At 41.5% G+C, this 16,255-nt stretch overlaps 1 protein-coding gene across 1 annotated transcript in view; it reads left to right on the top strand.

Annotated features, from left to right (window-relative positions):
- MRPS6 (mitochondrial ribosomal protein S6) overlaps positions 1 to 16,255 on the top strand; it is a 46,752-nt gene that overhangs the window by 23,097 nt on the left and 7,400 nt on the right. The window contains exon 2 of the mRNA XM_086765023.1: positions 11,146 to 11,285. Within this exon, the coding sequence (XP_086621149.1) occupies positions 11,146 to 11,285 (140 nt within the window). The remainder of the gene's footprint in view (positions 1 to 11,145; positions 11,286 to 16,255) is intronic.

The following is a 16,255-nucleotide window of genomic DNA, read 5'->3' on the forward strand; positions in this document are numbered from 1 at the left end:
GGAAGCAGTTACAGCTTGTGGTAGTCAGTGCTTAGATAGTTGCCTTTGGGGAGGGAAGGATACCTTCTCATGATTTTTGTTTGGAAGATATTAAAATGTCAACACAGTTCTGTAAGCAGAGACCAAACATGAGTCTTCCGCTTCCTTCTCCCCTTCATCCCTGTCCCCCAAAAGAACGTAGTTGAACTGATAGCCATGGAAAGCATGGTGTGAATCATGACTTCATTGTCCAGTGATGATGGTTCAGTGAGGAGCAGGGGTTTTTAATCACCTGTGGATTGGGGATTAAGATGTTCCTTTAGAGATAAGATGTTGCAAGAAGGACACTAAACCCCCATTTTCCAGCTGCAAAGGAAATGCTGCATTCATCAAAATGATTTTTAGCATTCTCTTCTTTTGCTGCTGTGTTGTAAAAGAAAAGCGGAAGCTTTGCTGTTTGTTGAAGGAGAGGATAAAAAACATTTTGGAGAGGAAGCTTTGGATTTGGGATGAAAAATAAGCAGAATTTTCTGTCTGCAGGCTTGGTTTGGATTTGTCATTTCCAGGAGGGAGTGGGACTCCTGTGTTTTTATTAGTTACCTGTTAATTAATTGGTTATCTAATTAGTTTATTAGGTGATTGTTCAGTGAGCAGCTTTCCACTTCATTGATTTTAAAAAAGGTTCAAGAAGCCTCTTTGTCACCAGCTGGTTCCAGTTGTATTAGTTAGCAAAGACTCTGTCAATCCCCAATTTATTGGTGTTTGAGACTTTTTTAACGTTTCTTTGGGTGTGGAGTTCTGGCCCAGGCGAGTTGTGGGCAGGCTCAATAGATGCTGCAGCAGCATTTATTTTGAGGGTTCACTGGAAAAACCCGAGGAGATGGTGGTAATGAGTACTCTTTGCCTGCTGGCTCCAAAGTGAATTCTCCCTCCTTAGATGTGGCTGTCCCAGTTTGCCCTGTGCCTGTTCTCATGCCAGGAAAGTGAACAAGTCAGGAGGTTTCAGCTCCGTGCTTTATTCCTGCCTGTCTAGCAAGCACGTTTAATCAGGTTATATACTTAATGATTCTCCTTTTTGATGGGTTTTCTTAGGTGTTTGTAGACTGGTAGGAATAAGGTGACAATATCACTTAATGGTCATGATGCTTATAACCTTTTAATTTGTCAGCAACTACATTTAATACTTACCTGAACCATGATACTAGTTTTATAAGTTAGCTTTGAGTATCCCAGGATATATGCTGTAGTGTGCAAGAGAATTTGAGCAAAAACTGCCAAGGTTTCCTTTCATTTGTGCACACCAGTTGGTGAAAACAATGTGACTTCCACCTTAAATGCTGTTCTGGTTCAAAGCCAAAGATAGTTACTCTTCTGCAAAGGATTTAAAAATTATTGTTGTGGTCTTCACACCCTCTTTGGAAATTTTTTTGCCAATCACATTCAGCTTTTTCTTAGTCCTGACTCTTCTTTGTTCTTCTGCAGCAGTAAGGATGTGCATGGTGGGTGTAAGAGCTACGTGTTAGGAACCAGATCTCTAGTCCTTAAAAGACTTCTCTCATAGAAGGGAGCTCTTCAGTGGCTTAGACTTGTCTGGATGGTGCTCATGGTACACCCTCGGTCTGGAGTGTTGAGGACTTGGTTGGAATATATCCTGACACCCGACTGCTACAATAGATGTTTTGGAGAGTTGCAGGTATTTCTCCCAAGGCTGGACTATTGCTGGCACTCTGAGTCTGGAAGCTTCCAACCAGAGAATGTAAAAAATTAACTGTGTTTGGCCTTTGCAGCTATGTCTCACCTAAACTAGTGTTTGTCTTCTGGAAGCCATGCAGTGCCCGTCTCCTTTGCCACTCTGTGGATTTCCCCCAGAGATGTGAAAGCTGATTTGAAACACTGAATGTGCCCAGAGCAATTACACTGGAAGAACCTCTGTGGGTTTGGAATTGCTTGCAGGTATGCCATGTCAGACAGCGCGCAGGAAAATTACTAGGTTCAGTATCGCGTGGCAGGGAGACAGCTTGGGTTGTGAGCTCTGGTTGTGTTGTGTGCCATTTGCTACACACCAAAGCCCTTCTCTTTCATGATAATACCACCGACTTTGACCCTGAAGCATCCAGGGAAGCAAATGGTAACAGCAGCAGCGTGATGGTGGTTTGATTCATATCTCTTCCCTAACTTACAGAGAAGGTAGTGAATGGAGGTGCCAGGCAGCGGAAGAAGCGATTAGCTCTACATTCAGGCAGACTTTTCCTCTCAAACATATGAGGCAAGGGGATGATGAGATGCAGCTTACCTTGGAATAGGAGCCATCACTTTTGGACCAGGTCTGCCAGCATCTGTAAGTCCTCCACGCTGGCATTAGATATGTGAGTGAATGGAAAAGCTTAAAATAAGTTGATGATAAAAAATACTAAGGGAGCCATACACATAGTGTATGGAACTAGGAACAAGACTGAGTTAGAGGAGAGAGATTGAAAGAAAGAGCTTATTTGAGAATAGAGATCTTATCCAGAATTCAAATTCTTACTTAAAATTAGTCTTGAGAAATTTGATACAATAGGTGACATTCTTGAGAAGTAAACTTCCAAACTTAGATTCTAGCTTAATTCTGGTGCTGAGGTGTATACGTTATTTTTCATCCACAGCCTGCTTTCCTAGGAATGATGTGATATTAAACATCTTACTAGGTAAAATTGCACCAGAAGACGTCTTAAGAAGAGGAGGCATAACCAGCTTTCTCAAGAAAGCAGTAAACTGTAACAGTCAGCTGTAATCTTGGAAGATGGGGAGGAAGAAAGAGCAAAACTTCTGCTCTTTGTGGTGGTTAAAATCCTGAGTACATCTAAAATACTGGCATGCATATGCTTTCTTGTCTAAGAATAACTTGATGCAGATCGTGATTAGACTAGGCTACATGGTTACTCTTTGCTTATCTCAGGGTCTTCTGAAGGTAGATCCATGAGGCTGGACAATTGCAGTCCAAATGCTTGAGGAATCAAAGGGAAAGCTTGAGAAATCAGAAAAAGTTCCAGAGTATCTTAAAACTGGCAGCTCATTGCTTTGGGGAGAGGAATTGATGATCTGAATTGGCAAACTGCAAGCATGTATCCCCTGGCAATGTGCTCAGGAAGAGGTTTACCAGTGAGGAGTATGGAGATGCTGAAAGAAGCAGTGCCTTCTTGACTGTAGTTCCAGCTTCTGTATCGCAAGATTGGAGAAGACTTCTTTTCCTCGCACCTTCCCTCTTTTTCTGCTCCTACTGTTTTGTTTGCTTCATTGGAGTGTCTTTGGTTTTTCATCTGAGACACCACAAATGTGGGAACAACAGGAATTGTGTGTGTGTGTGTGTGCGCATGTATGTCAAAGGTCAGGGAGAAAATAGGTTTGAAAATAACTCCCTCTATGCAAAATTTACTTGTAGTTTCTGGTAAGCTTGGTCTTAGCAAGCTTCTGATAAGTAGACTTTAGCTGACCAGGAGTGGTACATTAAAATCCATATTATAATTTACTGTGGTTTAGAAGGAGGGTTAAGTTTCTAAATGGAGTTTTAAGGAAGGCGTTTAATTGATTCAGAAGTTGTGGCCATTTGTTACATTAACTGTTTCTAGTAATAAACCATTGAAATGGCTCTGAATCATGGATGATTTCACAAAATCATAGGATGGTTTGGGTTGGAAGGGACCTTTAAAGGTCACCTAGTCCAACCCCTCTGCAAGGAGCAGGGACATCTCCAGCCAGATCAGGTTGCTCAGAGCCACGTCCAACCTGGCCTTGAATGTTTCCAGGGATGGGGCATCCAGCATTTGGTTGCTGTTTAAGAGTGCAAACTCTCTAAAATGAGTTAAATTCAATTAAATTTGTCTATGTTCAGAGTTGAGACTGATGTGTTAACTTAACTATGACTTGGCATTTGTAGGATACTTGTATTACTTGGTTTTTAGGTCAGTTTCTGACCTTATAGTTTCCTTTCATCTTAAATGTTGAGTTTAAAAAAAAGATACATTGTGGAATTTAGATTCTTTGAAGAAGAAAGGTGGTTTTTGGAAAAGAAGAGATACTAGCATCACTTTGACTTTAAAAGTTGCTGCTTCCTCTACAGCCAAGTCCCTGGGCTGCATATTTGCATCAGGTGAAGTTGCTAGTTCTTGTTAAAATGCTAATGAAAGATTTGTTTTGAGGATGGGGTGTTATTTTTAATTCAGACTGAGTCAACTTCGATCACTCCCTCAAGCTTATTTTTGTGGACTTGCCTTCTATAACTTTCTTGCTATTTGCCAAATCCATTTCTAGAATAGTATCATGCCTTTTTGTTCATTCAGTGTTTGATGGAAATATGAAATGGTTATCGCGTTCAGGAGCATCTGGGTTTCTCTTATTTGTTCCCTATTCTATATCTGGAGAATCATACTGTCATAGTTACAGAAACCCTTGTTGCTGCCTAGTGCTGCCCTGTGTCCACCTTTCCCTAGACCAATGCCTCCCCATCCCTGCCTGGCTCTGAACTTTCAAGGCAGGTGTCCAGAGTCCTCACATTTTTTTTTTGCTGATTTTCCAGACGTCCCAATTGCACTCATTGGTCACATACAGGCCATTTCTAGCAGGGGTGCAACATGGCTTCTACATCTTCTGTTCGCTTGATTTACCACTTTTATCTTTATTTTTATCTTTTCTGACTAGTACATATCCTTCAGTGGTTGTACCCTACTTAGGATTGCTGCTCCGTGTTGTTTATGCTTTTATAGTAATTGCAGCTTTGCGTCTTGCACCGGGAGTTCAAGTTTGCTCCCCAGGCAGATCAAGAACAATCCTACTGCTAGCTGTGCTGTGTGCCTGGCTGTGGTTTTTACAAATATTAGCACTAATTTCTTCTTTGCTGCCCATTCTTAATCAGCTGATTATTTTTTCAGCTGTTTACTGTGTCTTCTTGTGTACTAAAACAGGGTGTGACAATTAAATGACCCTTTCCAGCTTCCCCCTGTTTCTCATTGCAAAACTCTTTGTTCTTTTGCCATTGTTGATCTTGGCTAGTTCACAAATGTATGTGTGGTTTTTTTATCATTTTCACTATTAAGTTTCTAGTGTTTTATTACGTAATAAATGACAGTAAGGAGTTGATTCCCCCCCCCCCCTTGTTTTGCTGCTTCTGAATTGCAGCTTTCTTCTAAACACAGATTTTGCATTCTTTGATTTCCACCTCAGTAAATAATCTCAGAACAACCTTTTGTAACTCTTTAACAACCAAAAAAAAAACCATAATTTTATCCTACTGTTACTTCATTGAAGGGATAGTCAAGCTAATTATGATGGATTTCTATCTGCTTATAAGTTAAGGAGATGTGCTCACTGACTTTAAATGCTTCCTGTTGAACTGAGTAAGTGGCCAGAAGAACTGGAGTACAGTCCTAGCCCTGAAACTAAGTATTTGGTGTCTGTTTCATTTTCTCTCTCTAAAGACTTTTTGGAGGAGCTTTGGTGGCTTGAGAAGATTTCCTTTTTAGCCAGTTCTGTTTTTTCTGTTGCTTTGACTTTCTGTCCTCTCTTGAGCTCCCTCTGGCCAGCTAACGAGATGGAAAATTGAGCAGTGGTGCGGAGTCCTTTCACGTGGCTCTAGTTCCAGCCACAGCATTGTCCTTCCCTTTAGGATTTGGGCGGGTGACCCCTTGTTTTTTAGGAGATACCAGCATTACAAATGCTTTATTTTAAGCCCTTGCCATGTTTCTGGTCTGTCTCCAAGCTGTTCTTTGCAGCTTCATGGCTGACAAGCTCATGTCTGTTTGGCCTCTGGTAGATACTTTGCTGTCAGAATATTCTGCCTTTTTTTTTTTTTTCCCCTGTTTGCCTACTTTAATACACTTACTGGTTGCCACATGAGTTCTGTATGACTGATAAAAACTGTGCTATCGTTTTCACTCATGCTGGTGGTATATAACTTCCCATCAAAAAGAGGTTGTTGGTGCTGTGTTGCAGTACTTGCTGGTTATTACCGTGCATTTGTGGCTTTGATCCTGGGCAGTAATTGCGGGTGCACCCCCGTCCATTTCCATTTGCACAGTCTGGTGAGTTACTGAAGAAAGCTGTGCATTAGACAGCTCTCTACTCACTTGGCTGATCATTCTGCCAAGCTGAAAGACTGATGAGGAGAAGAGGAGAAGCTGAAGGTATGGAGGAAGTGCGTAGGGCATGGCGTTCAGCTGTGGTTTGCGTGACATCTGGGACTATGTATAACTTCGTGGGAATAGTGGAGTTTTAAATAAACTGAACTGAACCTTCTGGAAAGGTGCATGGTTATCTCGATGCGCACAGCTCTTGCGGCATTGGCAGCAGGCTGCACGGGATCTTCCTGGCAGTACAGCCACCTGGTAAAGGTAGCTCATCTGTGGACAAAGCCAACGATACACAGAAAGTGTGTTTTGTCATGCACCTCAGTTGTGATTGTTTTGACCCGTAGATACAGGGTTGACATGCTAGTTAACTTGTTTCTTCTGGGCAGCTGTAAGTTTAAAAATTTGGGGGTAGAGGAGTAGAGAATTTTGATCTGTAGACAACAGTCCTTGAATTACATCTTCCAGGGGCAATTTTTCAAGGAAAAGCCCTTGGAGAGGCTGCAGTGACATCCCACCTCTTCCTTCCATGGCTTGGTTGGGTCCCTAGGGCTGTACCTTTCTGAGAACAAGGTAACTACTCGTGGCCAAATGATAGTGAACCAAGTTCACTAACAAAGTTCACCAAGTTCACTAAGGGTGAAGCCAGTTGAAAGGTCTCTGGCTTGACTATGCACACAGGAGGGGGAACCAGAGCTAGAATTACATACCAGGGTTTACGCGCTCTTGCTAGCGCTTCCTGCTCTCCGGCATGGATGTCCTGGCACAGGATTCCATTTCCTCATTTTCTCTCCCCTATCTTTGCTTCCCCACGTCTGTGGTACTGGAATTAGTGCTGGCTGTTCAGGAAAAAATGTTGTGGCTGCTGGGTTGGGAGCCAGGCAATCCCATTTCCTATGTCCTCAACTGGTCTGGCTCTGAGGCAAACCGAGGAACCTGTGTCTGTGGATATGACGGTTAGCAAAGGCTAGCCTATATATAGTTTGGTGGATGGCTTTAGGCAAGCTATGGTAAACCATGATCTTTTTTGGAGAGGGGGAATGAGAGGGATTACAGTGACAAGCTTTCAAAACCAGCAATTAGTTTATGTTTTCAAAGTGTGTCCACAAGTGGGGAGGTTGCAAAAACGCACAGTATTTTACAGTCCTTAATGTAGAAATCTGTGGCTTTCTTTTCTTGTTCTTTTTGTTTTGTTTTGTTTTTAAATACATGGGACTTGGTCTTAGGCTTCATTGTGTTTAGAAACTGCACATCATGTTGGACATGTAGCCACTCAGGGAATTTGCTGATCTGTTGGCATGTATAAAAGAGACAAAAACCTTATGTGTCATTTGAGGGTATGAGGGATGTAGAGGAGAAAGCTTACCCAGTAACGTTTAACTTACATCTGCATGGTTGTTAAAAAGGATATGTCAGACATCTCCACCGCTGGGCATACAACTGTTTGTCTAAAGGTCTGAGTCAATTAAGATCTCTTTTGAACAGAGCTCTCTTTATGGATCAGCATTTTTTTTTATGCAAGTGGGAGACAAGTAGCAACAGTAAACCTAACAGTATTTTTATTCCTTGACCTGACAGATTTCTCCTGCGATAATTGTCTGAGCATGGTGGAGGCTTCTGCAACCTCACCACGTACAGCAGGCACAGTGGGAGAAGACCTGAATGGCAGGTCCTGTTGCTTTCCAGCAGTGTATTTTAAAGCCCAGGGCTGGAAGCACTACAGGTGTTCTGTAGTGCACAATTTATTAAAGCTGTTAGGGTACCCGCCCTTTCTCTCCTAAAACTGCTCATTTCCCTTTCTAATGTGGGTAAGTAAAATCTTAATGGTCAGTGTCAGGTTCTTGTTTAAAAGGCTAAATCTTCTAGATAGTAATGCGTACCTTAGTGCCTGCTTCACAAACTCAGTTGTTCTTGTTTTTCTCTTCTTTCTTGAAGCCAGATTTTATGGTTCTTACAGCACTAAACTGTGGATATCACTAGCAGCTCTGTTACCTAGTTTTTTGGCTTGTCTGTGTGAAGCTGCTGCCTCACAACAAATAAGGCTGTCCCACCAGTAGCTCCTGATGTAGATGGGTTTGAGTGCTGAGATCCTGTGTTGATGGAAGCAGCATAAAACCTGTCTTAAGAGTTTGGGCCAGCTTCTCTCACCTTTGTGCCATGTAAATCGAGCTAAAACAGGCATAAGAACCTTAGGCAGAAATTCTTCATGGGGAGAGTCTTAAGAAAAGAGCCTCTGCTCCCCTCTCTCCCTTTGTGTTCTGGCATTTGTGGAGCGTGGAGGACAGGGTCAAATAAAGCAGAGCGACTGCCTTTCTCTGGCTGTTACTGATGTTTCTGCAGTAGCAAAAGTTTGAAAGAACACTTTCCACTATGGTAAAACAACATGTGGGTGTGATGCAGAATAAGAGATTTTGTTCTATGCTCTCTCCTAGTTGCTGGCATTATTGTGAAGACGCTACTTATCTCCTTACTTGGCTTTTCTTGATTCTGTTCATCACCTTCAGTCCTGTCAGTTCAGCCAACAAATTTCACAGTCACCCTTCCTGCTCCTCGAGTACGGCTCAAAACACTGAGGGAGTAACATGCCGTAGCTGCCGCTTCCCAGTTCTTCTCTGGTAGTATTTGATTGTCCTTGAGTTTGTGGAGAGAGAGAAGACTGCATGTGACTGCTTGGTTGTAGTTGTCAGACATATTAGAGGATGAAAAGTAATGCAAATGATGAGCATATAAAGATTAAGAATCCAGTCTTGGAAGAAAATCCTGTTAATGGGATACTCTGTAGCATTTGAATCTAGTATGCAGAAGTATTTGAGACACAAGAGATGAATTTAAAGGGCAGAATGAACGGCTTAACATGGTCAGCATCATCAGCTGTAGCATCGACATGGGAGTGAGTGCCTCCATAATTTTACAGAATTGGTTTTATGCTATTTTTTTAGTAAGGGGCTGTATAGTTGCGGTCTGCCTCTCCATCTGTCAGTCTGTCCTTCGCAAGTTTTGAACACACTGGTTTTGTACCTTGAATGAGTTTTGGAAATTTCAGAAATTCAGAGTCCTGTAACATTTGTGGGAATGGCTTCTTTGTGGCAAGAGGCCAAAAAGAGTTGTGAGGAGATCCGACTAGTTCTGCAAACATTTTGGGGAAGGAGGTCCTAAGCGTGAAAGGTGTTTACTTGAAAATCTAATGAGTGATAATGGAGGCAGCCGTCCTAAATCAACTGAAAAATAGTGCTATTCCTGATTTTGAGCTGAAAAATTATCTAAATTAATACAGAATAATCGATAATCTCTCCTAATCCCTTCATCCTAACATTTCACACCTGTGACAAGAGATACCTTAAGTATTTGTTTGCTGTGAGAAACAATAGTTTTAATGCATTGAAGAATTTTGGCAAGGTAGCAACATTTTTTCACATGTGAATATATCTGTCTGATCCCCGTAATTGTTTTACAACACAATCTAAAAATAGTTGGAAAAAAGGTCTAGGCATTTTTGTTGTTTAGGCTGTTTGTGTTGAAAAGAGTTTATGCAGCTGGAGAGAGGGGGGTAAAATTTCTGATTGATGGTGAGAAGCAGTAGGAGTGATCCTTTGATTGACTCTTGGCTGCCACAGGGCAGTTAGTGCATGGATGCAGAAGACATTTCAGACTGTCTGTACTTCAGGTCTTTCAAAGAGCAGTCAATGTTGTGAAATGTCATATGTTGAACATCTCTGCTCTGCATTTGGAGGCTCTTTCATATCACCTTGTATCCTCGGGAAAATGAAAGACATGTCACGTGCTGGAGCATGGGCTGCACCACATGTTGTGAGATTCTGGTACCACCTTTTTCCACCAATTTCCATTAAGGGATCTGGATGCTAAACAACTCTTTTCCTTAGTCAAGGTGAACGTCTCTGCCTTAGGCTTAGGAAACTAACTTTCAATCATCTTATACACAAGTTTTCTTCTGGCTGAGAAGGGACAGTGAAATTATTATGGTGGTCTGATTTAGCAAAATAAAATCTGAATAAAGCTGCAAATCAGCTTTCATTGCTTTTCCATTTACAGCTGTTGTCATCTCACTGGACAAGTAGTAGACTTGGGAATATTTCTTGATGTGAAATGTTGCAAGGAATGCAGAAGAAAGCTATACAGTTTGGTTTGTGTTCAGGTGGGCATCCATTTAGTTTCCTTTCTCTGTAGGAGATCTGGTTCTTAAAGTACTTCTTGTTGCTGAGGGTGTCTAAGTTTGCAATTGTTTTCAAAGCATTCTAATTTGTACTTTATTAACATTTTCTTAGATATTGTTGAGTGGCATTACTGAAATGATTCAGCACTCTAAAGAGCCCTGATACACAGTGAGCAGGAAAATGATGCATCTGTTTTACCTACTGTTTTTTGGTGGCCTGTCCCTCAAACTTGTTTTTCGAAGGAGTGATATCTCTGCATGTTAGACTAATTACTGCATGTCAGTTCCTTAACTCTTGAAAAGGCTTGGCTGTCAGCTATGCAAAACTAATGAGATGTGCAGTGATTTAGCCAAGGGTCCAAATATCTATTACGCACGTGCAGTTGAAACGACAACACTAAATGAATGTGGTGCTGATTGTTGTCTCTGTAGCAAGCCACAGATTAGTGTTTCCCCCCACACTTTTCACTTTAAGTGTTGTGGTGAATGATACTAATGAGCATCAGCGGTACAGGGACCTTAAGACCATTGCCAATTCACTCTTTGCCATGTATATTTACTTACACCTGTACAAAGGTCAGCCAAAGTGCTACCAGGTGAGTTAAATGCATTAACTATTTCCTTTTTCCTCTTGTGGTTGGGGCCTGACTTTGAAATTGGTGGAAACTGCAGTTGTCATAATTCACAGAGGAGTTGGCTGTTTGTTCTTAAAAATTTTCTTCCTTAGGAAGGGGTCTGCTTCTGCTTCCAGTTTGCCCTCTCGGGTTGCAGAACGATCTCTTCCAGCACTGAATTGTGCAAGTACAGATGTTCCTTCTAATGGCGTAATAAGAATAACCAGATTTGTGTACATTTCCCCCTTTCTCTTTTTTTTTTTTTTTTTTTCTTTTAAAGCCTGAGACTGCAGCTGTGCTGAAGCGCACTGTTGAGGCTCTTATGGAGAGAGGAGCTATTGTGAGGAACCTAGAAAACCTGGGAGAAAGGTCTCTACCTTACAAAATCTCCAAGCACAAGGAGCGCCACAGAAGAGGAGGGTATGCATGATGTGTTTTTCCTTAAAATCGTTCAAGTACACCTTTAAAATGTACACAAGTAACTCTCATTGTTTGGTCTTCCTTGTGTTTTTTGGGAGTACACCTGTATTATCTGTGATCTCAGTAAGGTGGCGTGTGGCTGTGCGTGCATGCATGCGTTCTGCTTCAAGTGTTTTGTGTGTTTATCCTGTGTGATGTTGGCTTTTTGTTAGTGTTTAGTCCTCTTATTATAAGTAGCCTGAGTCCAGGCCTGCAGAATGACTTTCCCCAACGTACACAATGTTATTTTGTTATGTCACTTTTTATGTAATTATCTTCCAAGCCAGTCAGGCTGTTTACTGATAGAAGTTGTACTTAATCTACTGGTTGCTAATTGGCAGGATTGATTATTTTTCTGTAATGCATCTGAACTAAATGTTAATTACCATGTGTACCCTGTAAGGCTTGCTTGTGTTTCTGCTACAGGTTTTCTTAAGGACGTTAAGACAACCATGTGGTTTATGGGAATTACGATAAATGTAAATGAAGCTGTGAATTGGCCTCTCGGATGCTGGGCTTCCCCCACAGTGCAGGAGTATGGTGCTGTGGATCTTAGCCTCTGCTCGCTTACGCCAGTATCTTGTTGCTTCTTGAGGCTATCTCCGAAACGGATGCTGGCTCTTGCAAGGACTGAGAAATGTTGCTAGGCAACCCGCACTGCGCTGGGGCTGCCTGCAGTAATCAAAATGACAATTAGCAATATGCTCCTCCTACTCCCTGTAATGCAACTGTGCGGATGGTTGGCCAACCTGCCTACCTACCATCTTCCTTGAGTGGTGTTTGGTGCTGGGGAAGGCGAGGTGACTCCAGAGGTGCACCTTTTATGAAGCCCTTCTTGGATCATCTCCTCAGGGGTGACTCACGGTTTCACCCCCTCCTCTGAGGACCTCTTAATTCTCCTGCGAAGTGAGAGTGGTGACAGCTGCCAGTTAAAGCAGACTGACAGAAAGGGTAGGAGAGGAAATCTCCACCACATGCCTGTTACTTAACCAAAAGCAATGGCATTGTGGCCACCACTGTCTTGCTCTCCTGCTCCGTGGTATCCTTCAAAACATGGCTTGATCCTGCCAGTTTTGCATTTTAGGATGAAGTCTTGTTGCCTACACACAGGAGCCTTGTCTCAAGACAGAATTGCTAATTACCTCATCTTTCTATTGGAGTAGAAGCATTTTATAAACATTAAAGTCTTTTCCAACAGCTTCAGCATAACAAGGAGCTGGTGTTACTTTCCTTGTACAGGCGGGGAGCTGAGGGAGAGACACTAAGTTCCACTAATTTTGGATGCTGAAGCAGAGACTTCTAGCTTCTAGATTTTTTTTTTCTAGAGTACTAAGCACTCTCTAACATGTCACCAGTTCAGATGACAGTTTCCACTTGGCTTGGGTGGCAGTACTTCTGCAGATAAGGTCTTGGGTTCTTCAACAGGGAAACCAGGACAGGAGAAGATAACCAGCATCATGAGCACTATGTGCCAGAGATGAATGGAAGCCATTTCTCCAGGGGATCTCTCAGATGTGTAAACTAGCTTAACTCATTTACTGTAGCAGATTACCTATTTAATAAGCAGCATGAGGGGATCTGTAGACTATAACCCTCTTCTTTGCAGAGTCCTCAGAGCAGATATATTTTGTGTTCTGAATGAGATAAGGTTTTAGTAATTGTGATCGTGTCTTGAAATGTGAGCATGAAGCCATCGGCTTAGTGTCACCATCGCTGTTCCTCCTCCATCTCCCAGTTCAAGTGTCTCTAAATATTCAGCAGTCATTCTGCTTGCCCTGGATTTGGATCCTCTGTATTAGAATATGGCAGTTCACTTCCCTAAATTGCTTGGCTTCTTGAAAGGAAGAAGTGATTAAGAGAGGGTACTACAAGAAATAGTTGGTTTGTGTGCTTTTAATTGGAGAACTCAAATTCAGGAGAAACAAGACATTACCAGCGGAAGCAGCAGGCAGTTTCAGTGCCTGGTAATGTGGGAGAATTGTATTTCTGTAGATTTTGCTAGGGAGATTGCAGTTCCGTGTTGAGGTGTGGTGGATTCCTGATATACCATCCAATGTTTTATACGGTCCAGAGAATAATTTACTCAGGATATTAAAGATAATCTAGGACTAGGAAGTGAAAAGTCAGTTCTTGATCCACCTTATAAAATCATTTAATTCTACTTTACAGCATCTGTAAAAAGTAGTATTTTTTTTTTATCAGGACAAAAGGACAAAGTTAAAAAAAAAGCTTTCTAAGATACCTTACTAAGCTGAATATACACCTGTACTTACTGAGAAATGCTAAGATCTTTTCTCTTTTGTAGCCAACTTTTAATTCTATGTTCCCTTTCTTAGCAACTTGGTGTGGGGTGGTGTATTAAGTAGTACGGAGTGTGTTACCTCTTCCTTAGTGGGGACTTTTTCTGAAGTAACTGAAAGGGCTTCTCTGAGAGTGCAAATGATACTGTATGTCTGGGGGTGGGGAGAGTGCTGACTCTTTCAAAGCTTTTAATTTTGGGTGCTTTTTGTTTGCCTTTTCTTGTGTATATATATATATATATATTAGTTTTGTGATACTGAGCAGAGATTCAGCTAGTTTATTTTCCAATAATATGTAGATAGTTGGAGACTTAGGAGGTATCCTGAATCCATGACTTCCTTGGACCTCCTGGCTGGTGAATTATATGAATGAAAATTGATAGAACACAATATTCATAGCCACAAATTATATGAAAATTAGTGCAATACAACAGTCATAGCATGGGTCACAGCTTAATAGCGTGTCTCTTAGAGACAGCTCTTGTCCTAGTGACCGCTGCACAAACCATCTTCCTGTCACTCAGAATGGCATGGAATCCCCCCACCTGCACAGGATGTTTGCCTGAAAAACAAAACCAAACCATAGCAGTCTTCCTCACCAGCGTAGTGAGCCTAGCTTTGCCCCCTTATGAAAGTCCTGGTGCTATCCAGGCTGCGTCTCTTGACCTCAAATCAAGGGCCGTCAGCAGGGCAGCACCAACTATTTGCAGGTCAGCTGAGATGTGCTCTGTGGTGTTCTCTGGAGCCGTCCTTCTCCCAGGCTTGTGCTGAACGTTTTCTTCCATTTAGAGAAATCCATTTTAAACTGCAGTTCAAGGCTTTATATACAGTATATCAAAAAACTGAGTGATGGACAGCGAAAGGACACACAAGTACGATGTGCACGAAAAAGCTAACACTGGATTTAGCCAGGTCTTGGTAGTATCCTTGGTGAACACTAAAGAATTAAACTGGAAAATGCATTTTCATAGGTCAGTAGGGAGGAGAATGGCCTCCTTAATAAAGCACTTTTCCCCCTCTGAGTTCTGTAGTGCTTCAGCATCATCTGTCTTGGATATACTGCATTACAGGCACATTACAAATTTAAGAATATCCGGGAGACTTTACAGAGAATGAGAATTTTACTGCCAATTGATCTGAAAAGCTGAGGTTTTTCAAAGCCTGCCGTAGGGGACTGTGGCCCACAGCTGTCACTGGAATGAGCAGTTTTACTCTCCCAGGCAGCTTTGAAGACCTCAGATCATTCGTATAATCGACTTGCTTCTTCTCAGGAAATTATATTCACTGAGCAGGTGGTGCATGTGCATTGAGCGTGCATTAAAACAAATTTAGATCTTTCTCTTAAATGCATCTCTTTTGGCAGAAAACACCTTCCTTTTTTTCAAGACCTAGTATTGACAGCTTTTGCATTTAAGTAATTATGAAAATAGTATGTTTCAGGAACTGTGTGGATACGTCTGAAGACTCAAACTTTTAAATCACTGGTTTACTGATATTTTAAGCTGAAATTGAATTAACTGCTAATCCACATTTATGGTTTTAGTTGCTGAACATTAATATTTTGTTTTTAAAGTATTTAAGAGCATGATTCAAGTAACATCTCACAAAATTGTAACAAATACTGTTCACCTTATAAGTGAATAAATGTGACGAGGACACACTGGTTCCAGTGTGGTTTAGGTAGGTAATTTTAGTTGAGGTATTGAGCCTGAGTGACTTGCCCATGGCCACCGTGTCTCTGAAAAAACAGTGGAAGAATGTAAATAAGTATTCCCAACTTTATCTCCTAATGGGCAGTAGATTTGTGCCAAGTATTTGTTCTAGCCACGGCTTGTTTATAATTTTTAATGAGTTGTATTTAAATTGTTTTTAACACAGTGCATTTTTTTTTTAAATATTCTATGACATGTATCAGGAGGTGCTTATTTCTGGAACAAACAAAAGTGAACTGATTTAAGTAAGGTGTGTACTAGTATTTGAATTCAAGGAATGTTAAACAGGATTTGTTTGCTGTTTAAGATGATACAGAAGCATTGAATCTCTCAAAGCAGCTTTCAAATAAAAAGAGTCCAGACTGAGGCTGGGTGATGACATTGCAGAGCCATTGCTGCATATTTGGTCAGCGCTAAACTGCAGAATATTGCAACTGCTTGTAAAATGATAGATCTCAGTAGTACAGTCTGTGGGTTCGCACTTTGTGGCGTACCTGTTTTCTTTGGCCTGGCCAGGCTATGCGTTAATCATATGCTTGTGACACTTCATGCTTCAGGGCATCAGATAAAGGAGGTGGTTTGGGGGACGTGGTTGGTGTAGGGTATTTTTACTTTAGGGGAGATGATACAAGGGTGGCTGCAAAACAGATCTTTAAAAAAAAAAAGATTCAGACACTCCTTTGGGAAGGTAATGGCTCAAACATTTTCCAGACAAGGAATCTTTTAAACTGGAAGGAGCTATGACAAGGGCTTTGAGGAGAAGGTAGTGGACAGGTGTAACTGGGTTTTGAATACTGGGTATCTTGCTATCCCCTAGAGACTTGTTGTTAGTAATTTTATTCCCCTCCTCCAATGTTGCTTCCATTCTTATTTTTGTTATCTGTTGTAGAAAAGATGATATACATCAGCCTGGTCAGTG

The sequence above is a fragment of the Chlamydotis macqueenii genome, chromosome 1 (assembly GCF_036417535.1).
Source record: "Chlamydotis macqueenii isolate bChlMac1 chromosome 1, bChlMac1.mat, whole genome shotgun sequence".
NCBI classification, from domain to species: Eukaryota; Metazoa; Chordata; class Aves; order Otidiformes; family Otididae; genus Chlamydotis; species Chlamydotis macqueenii.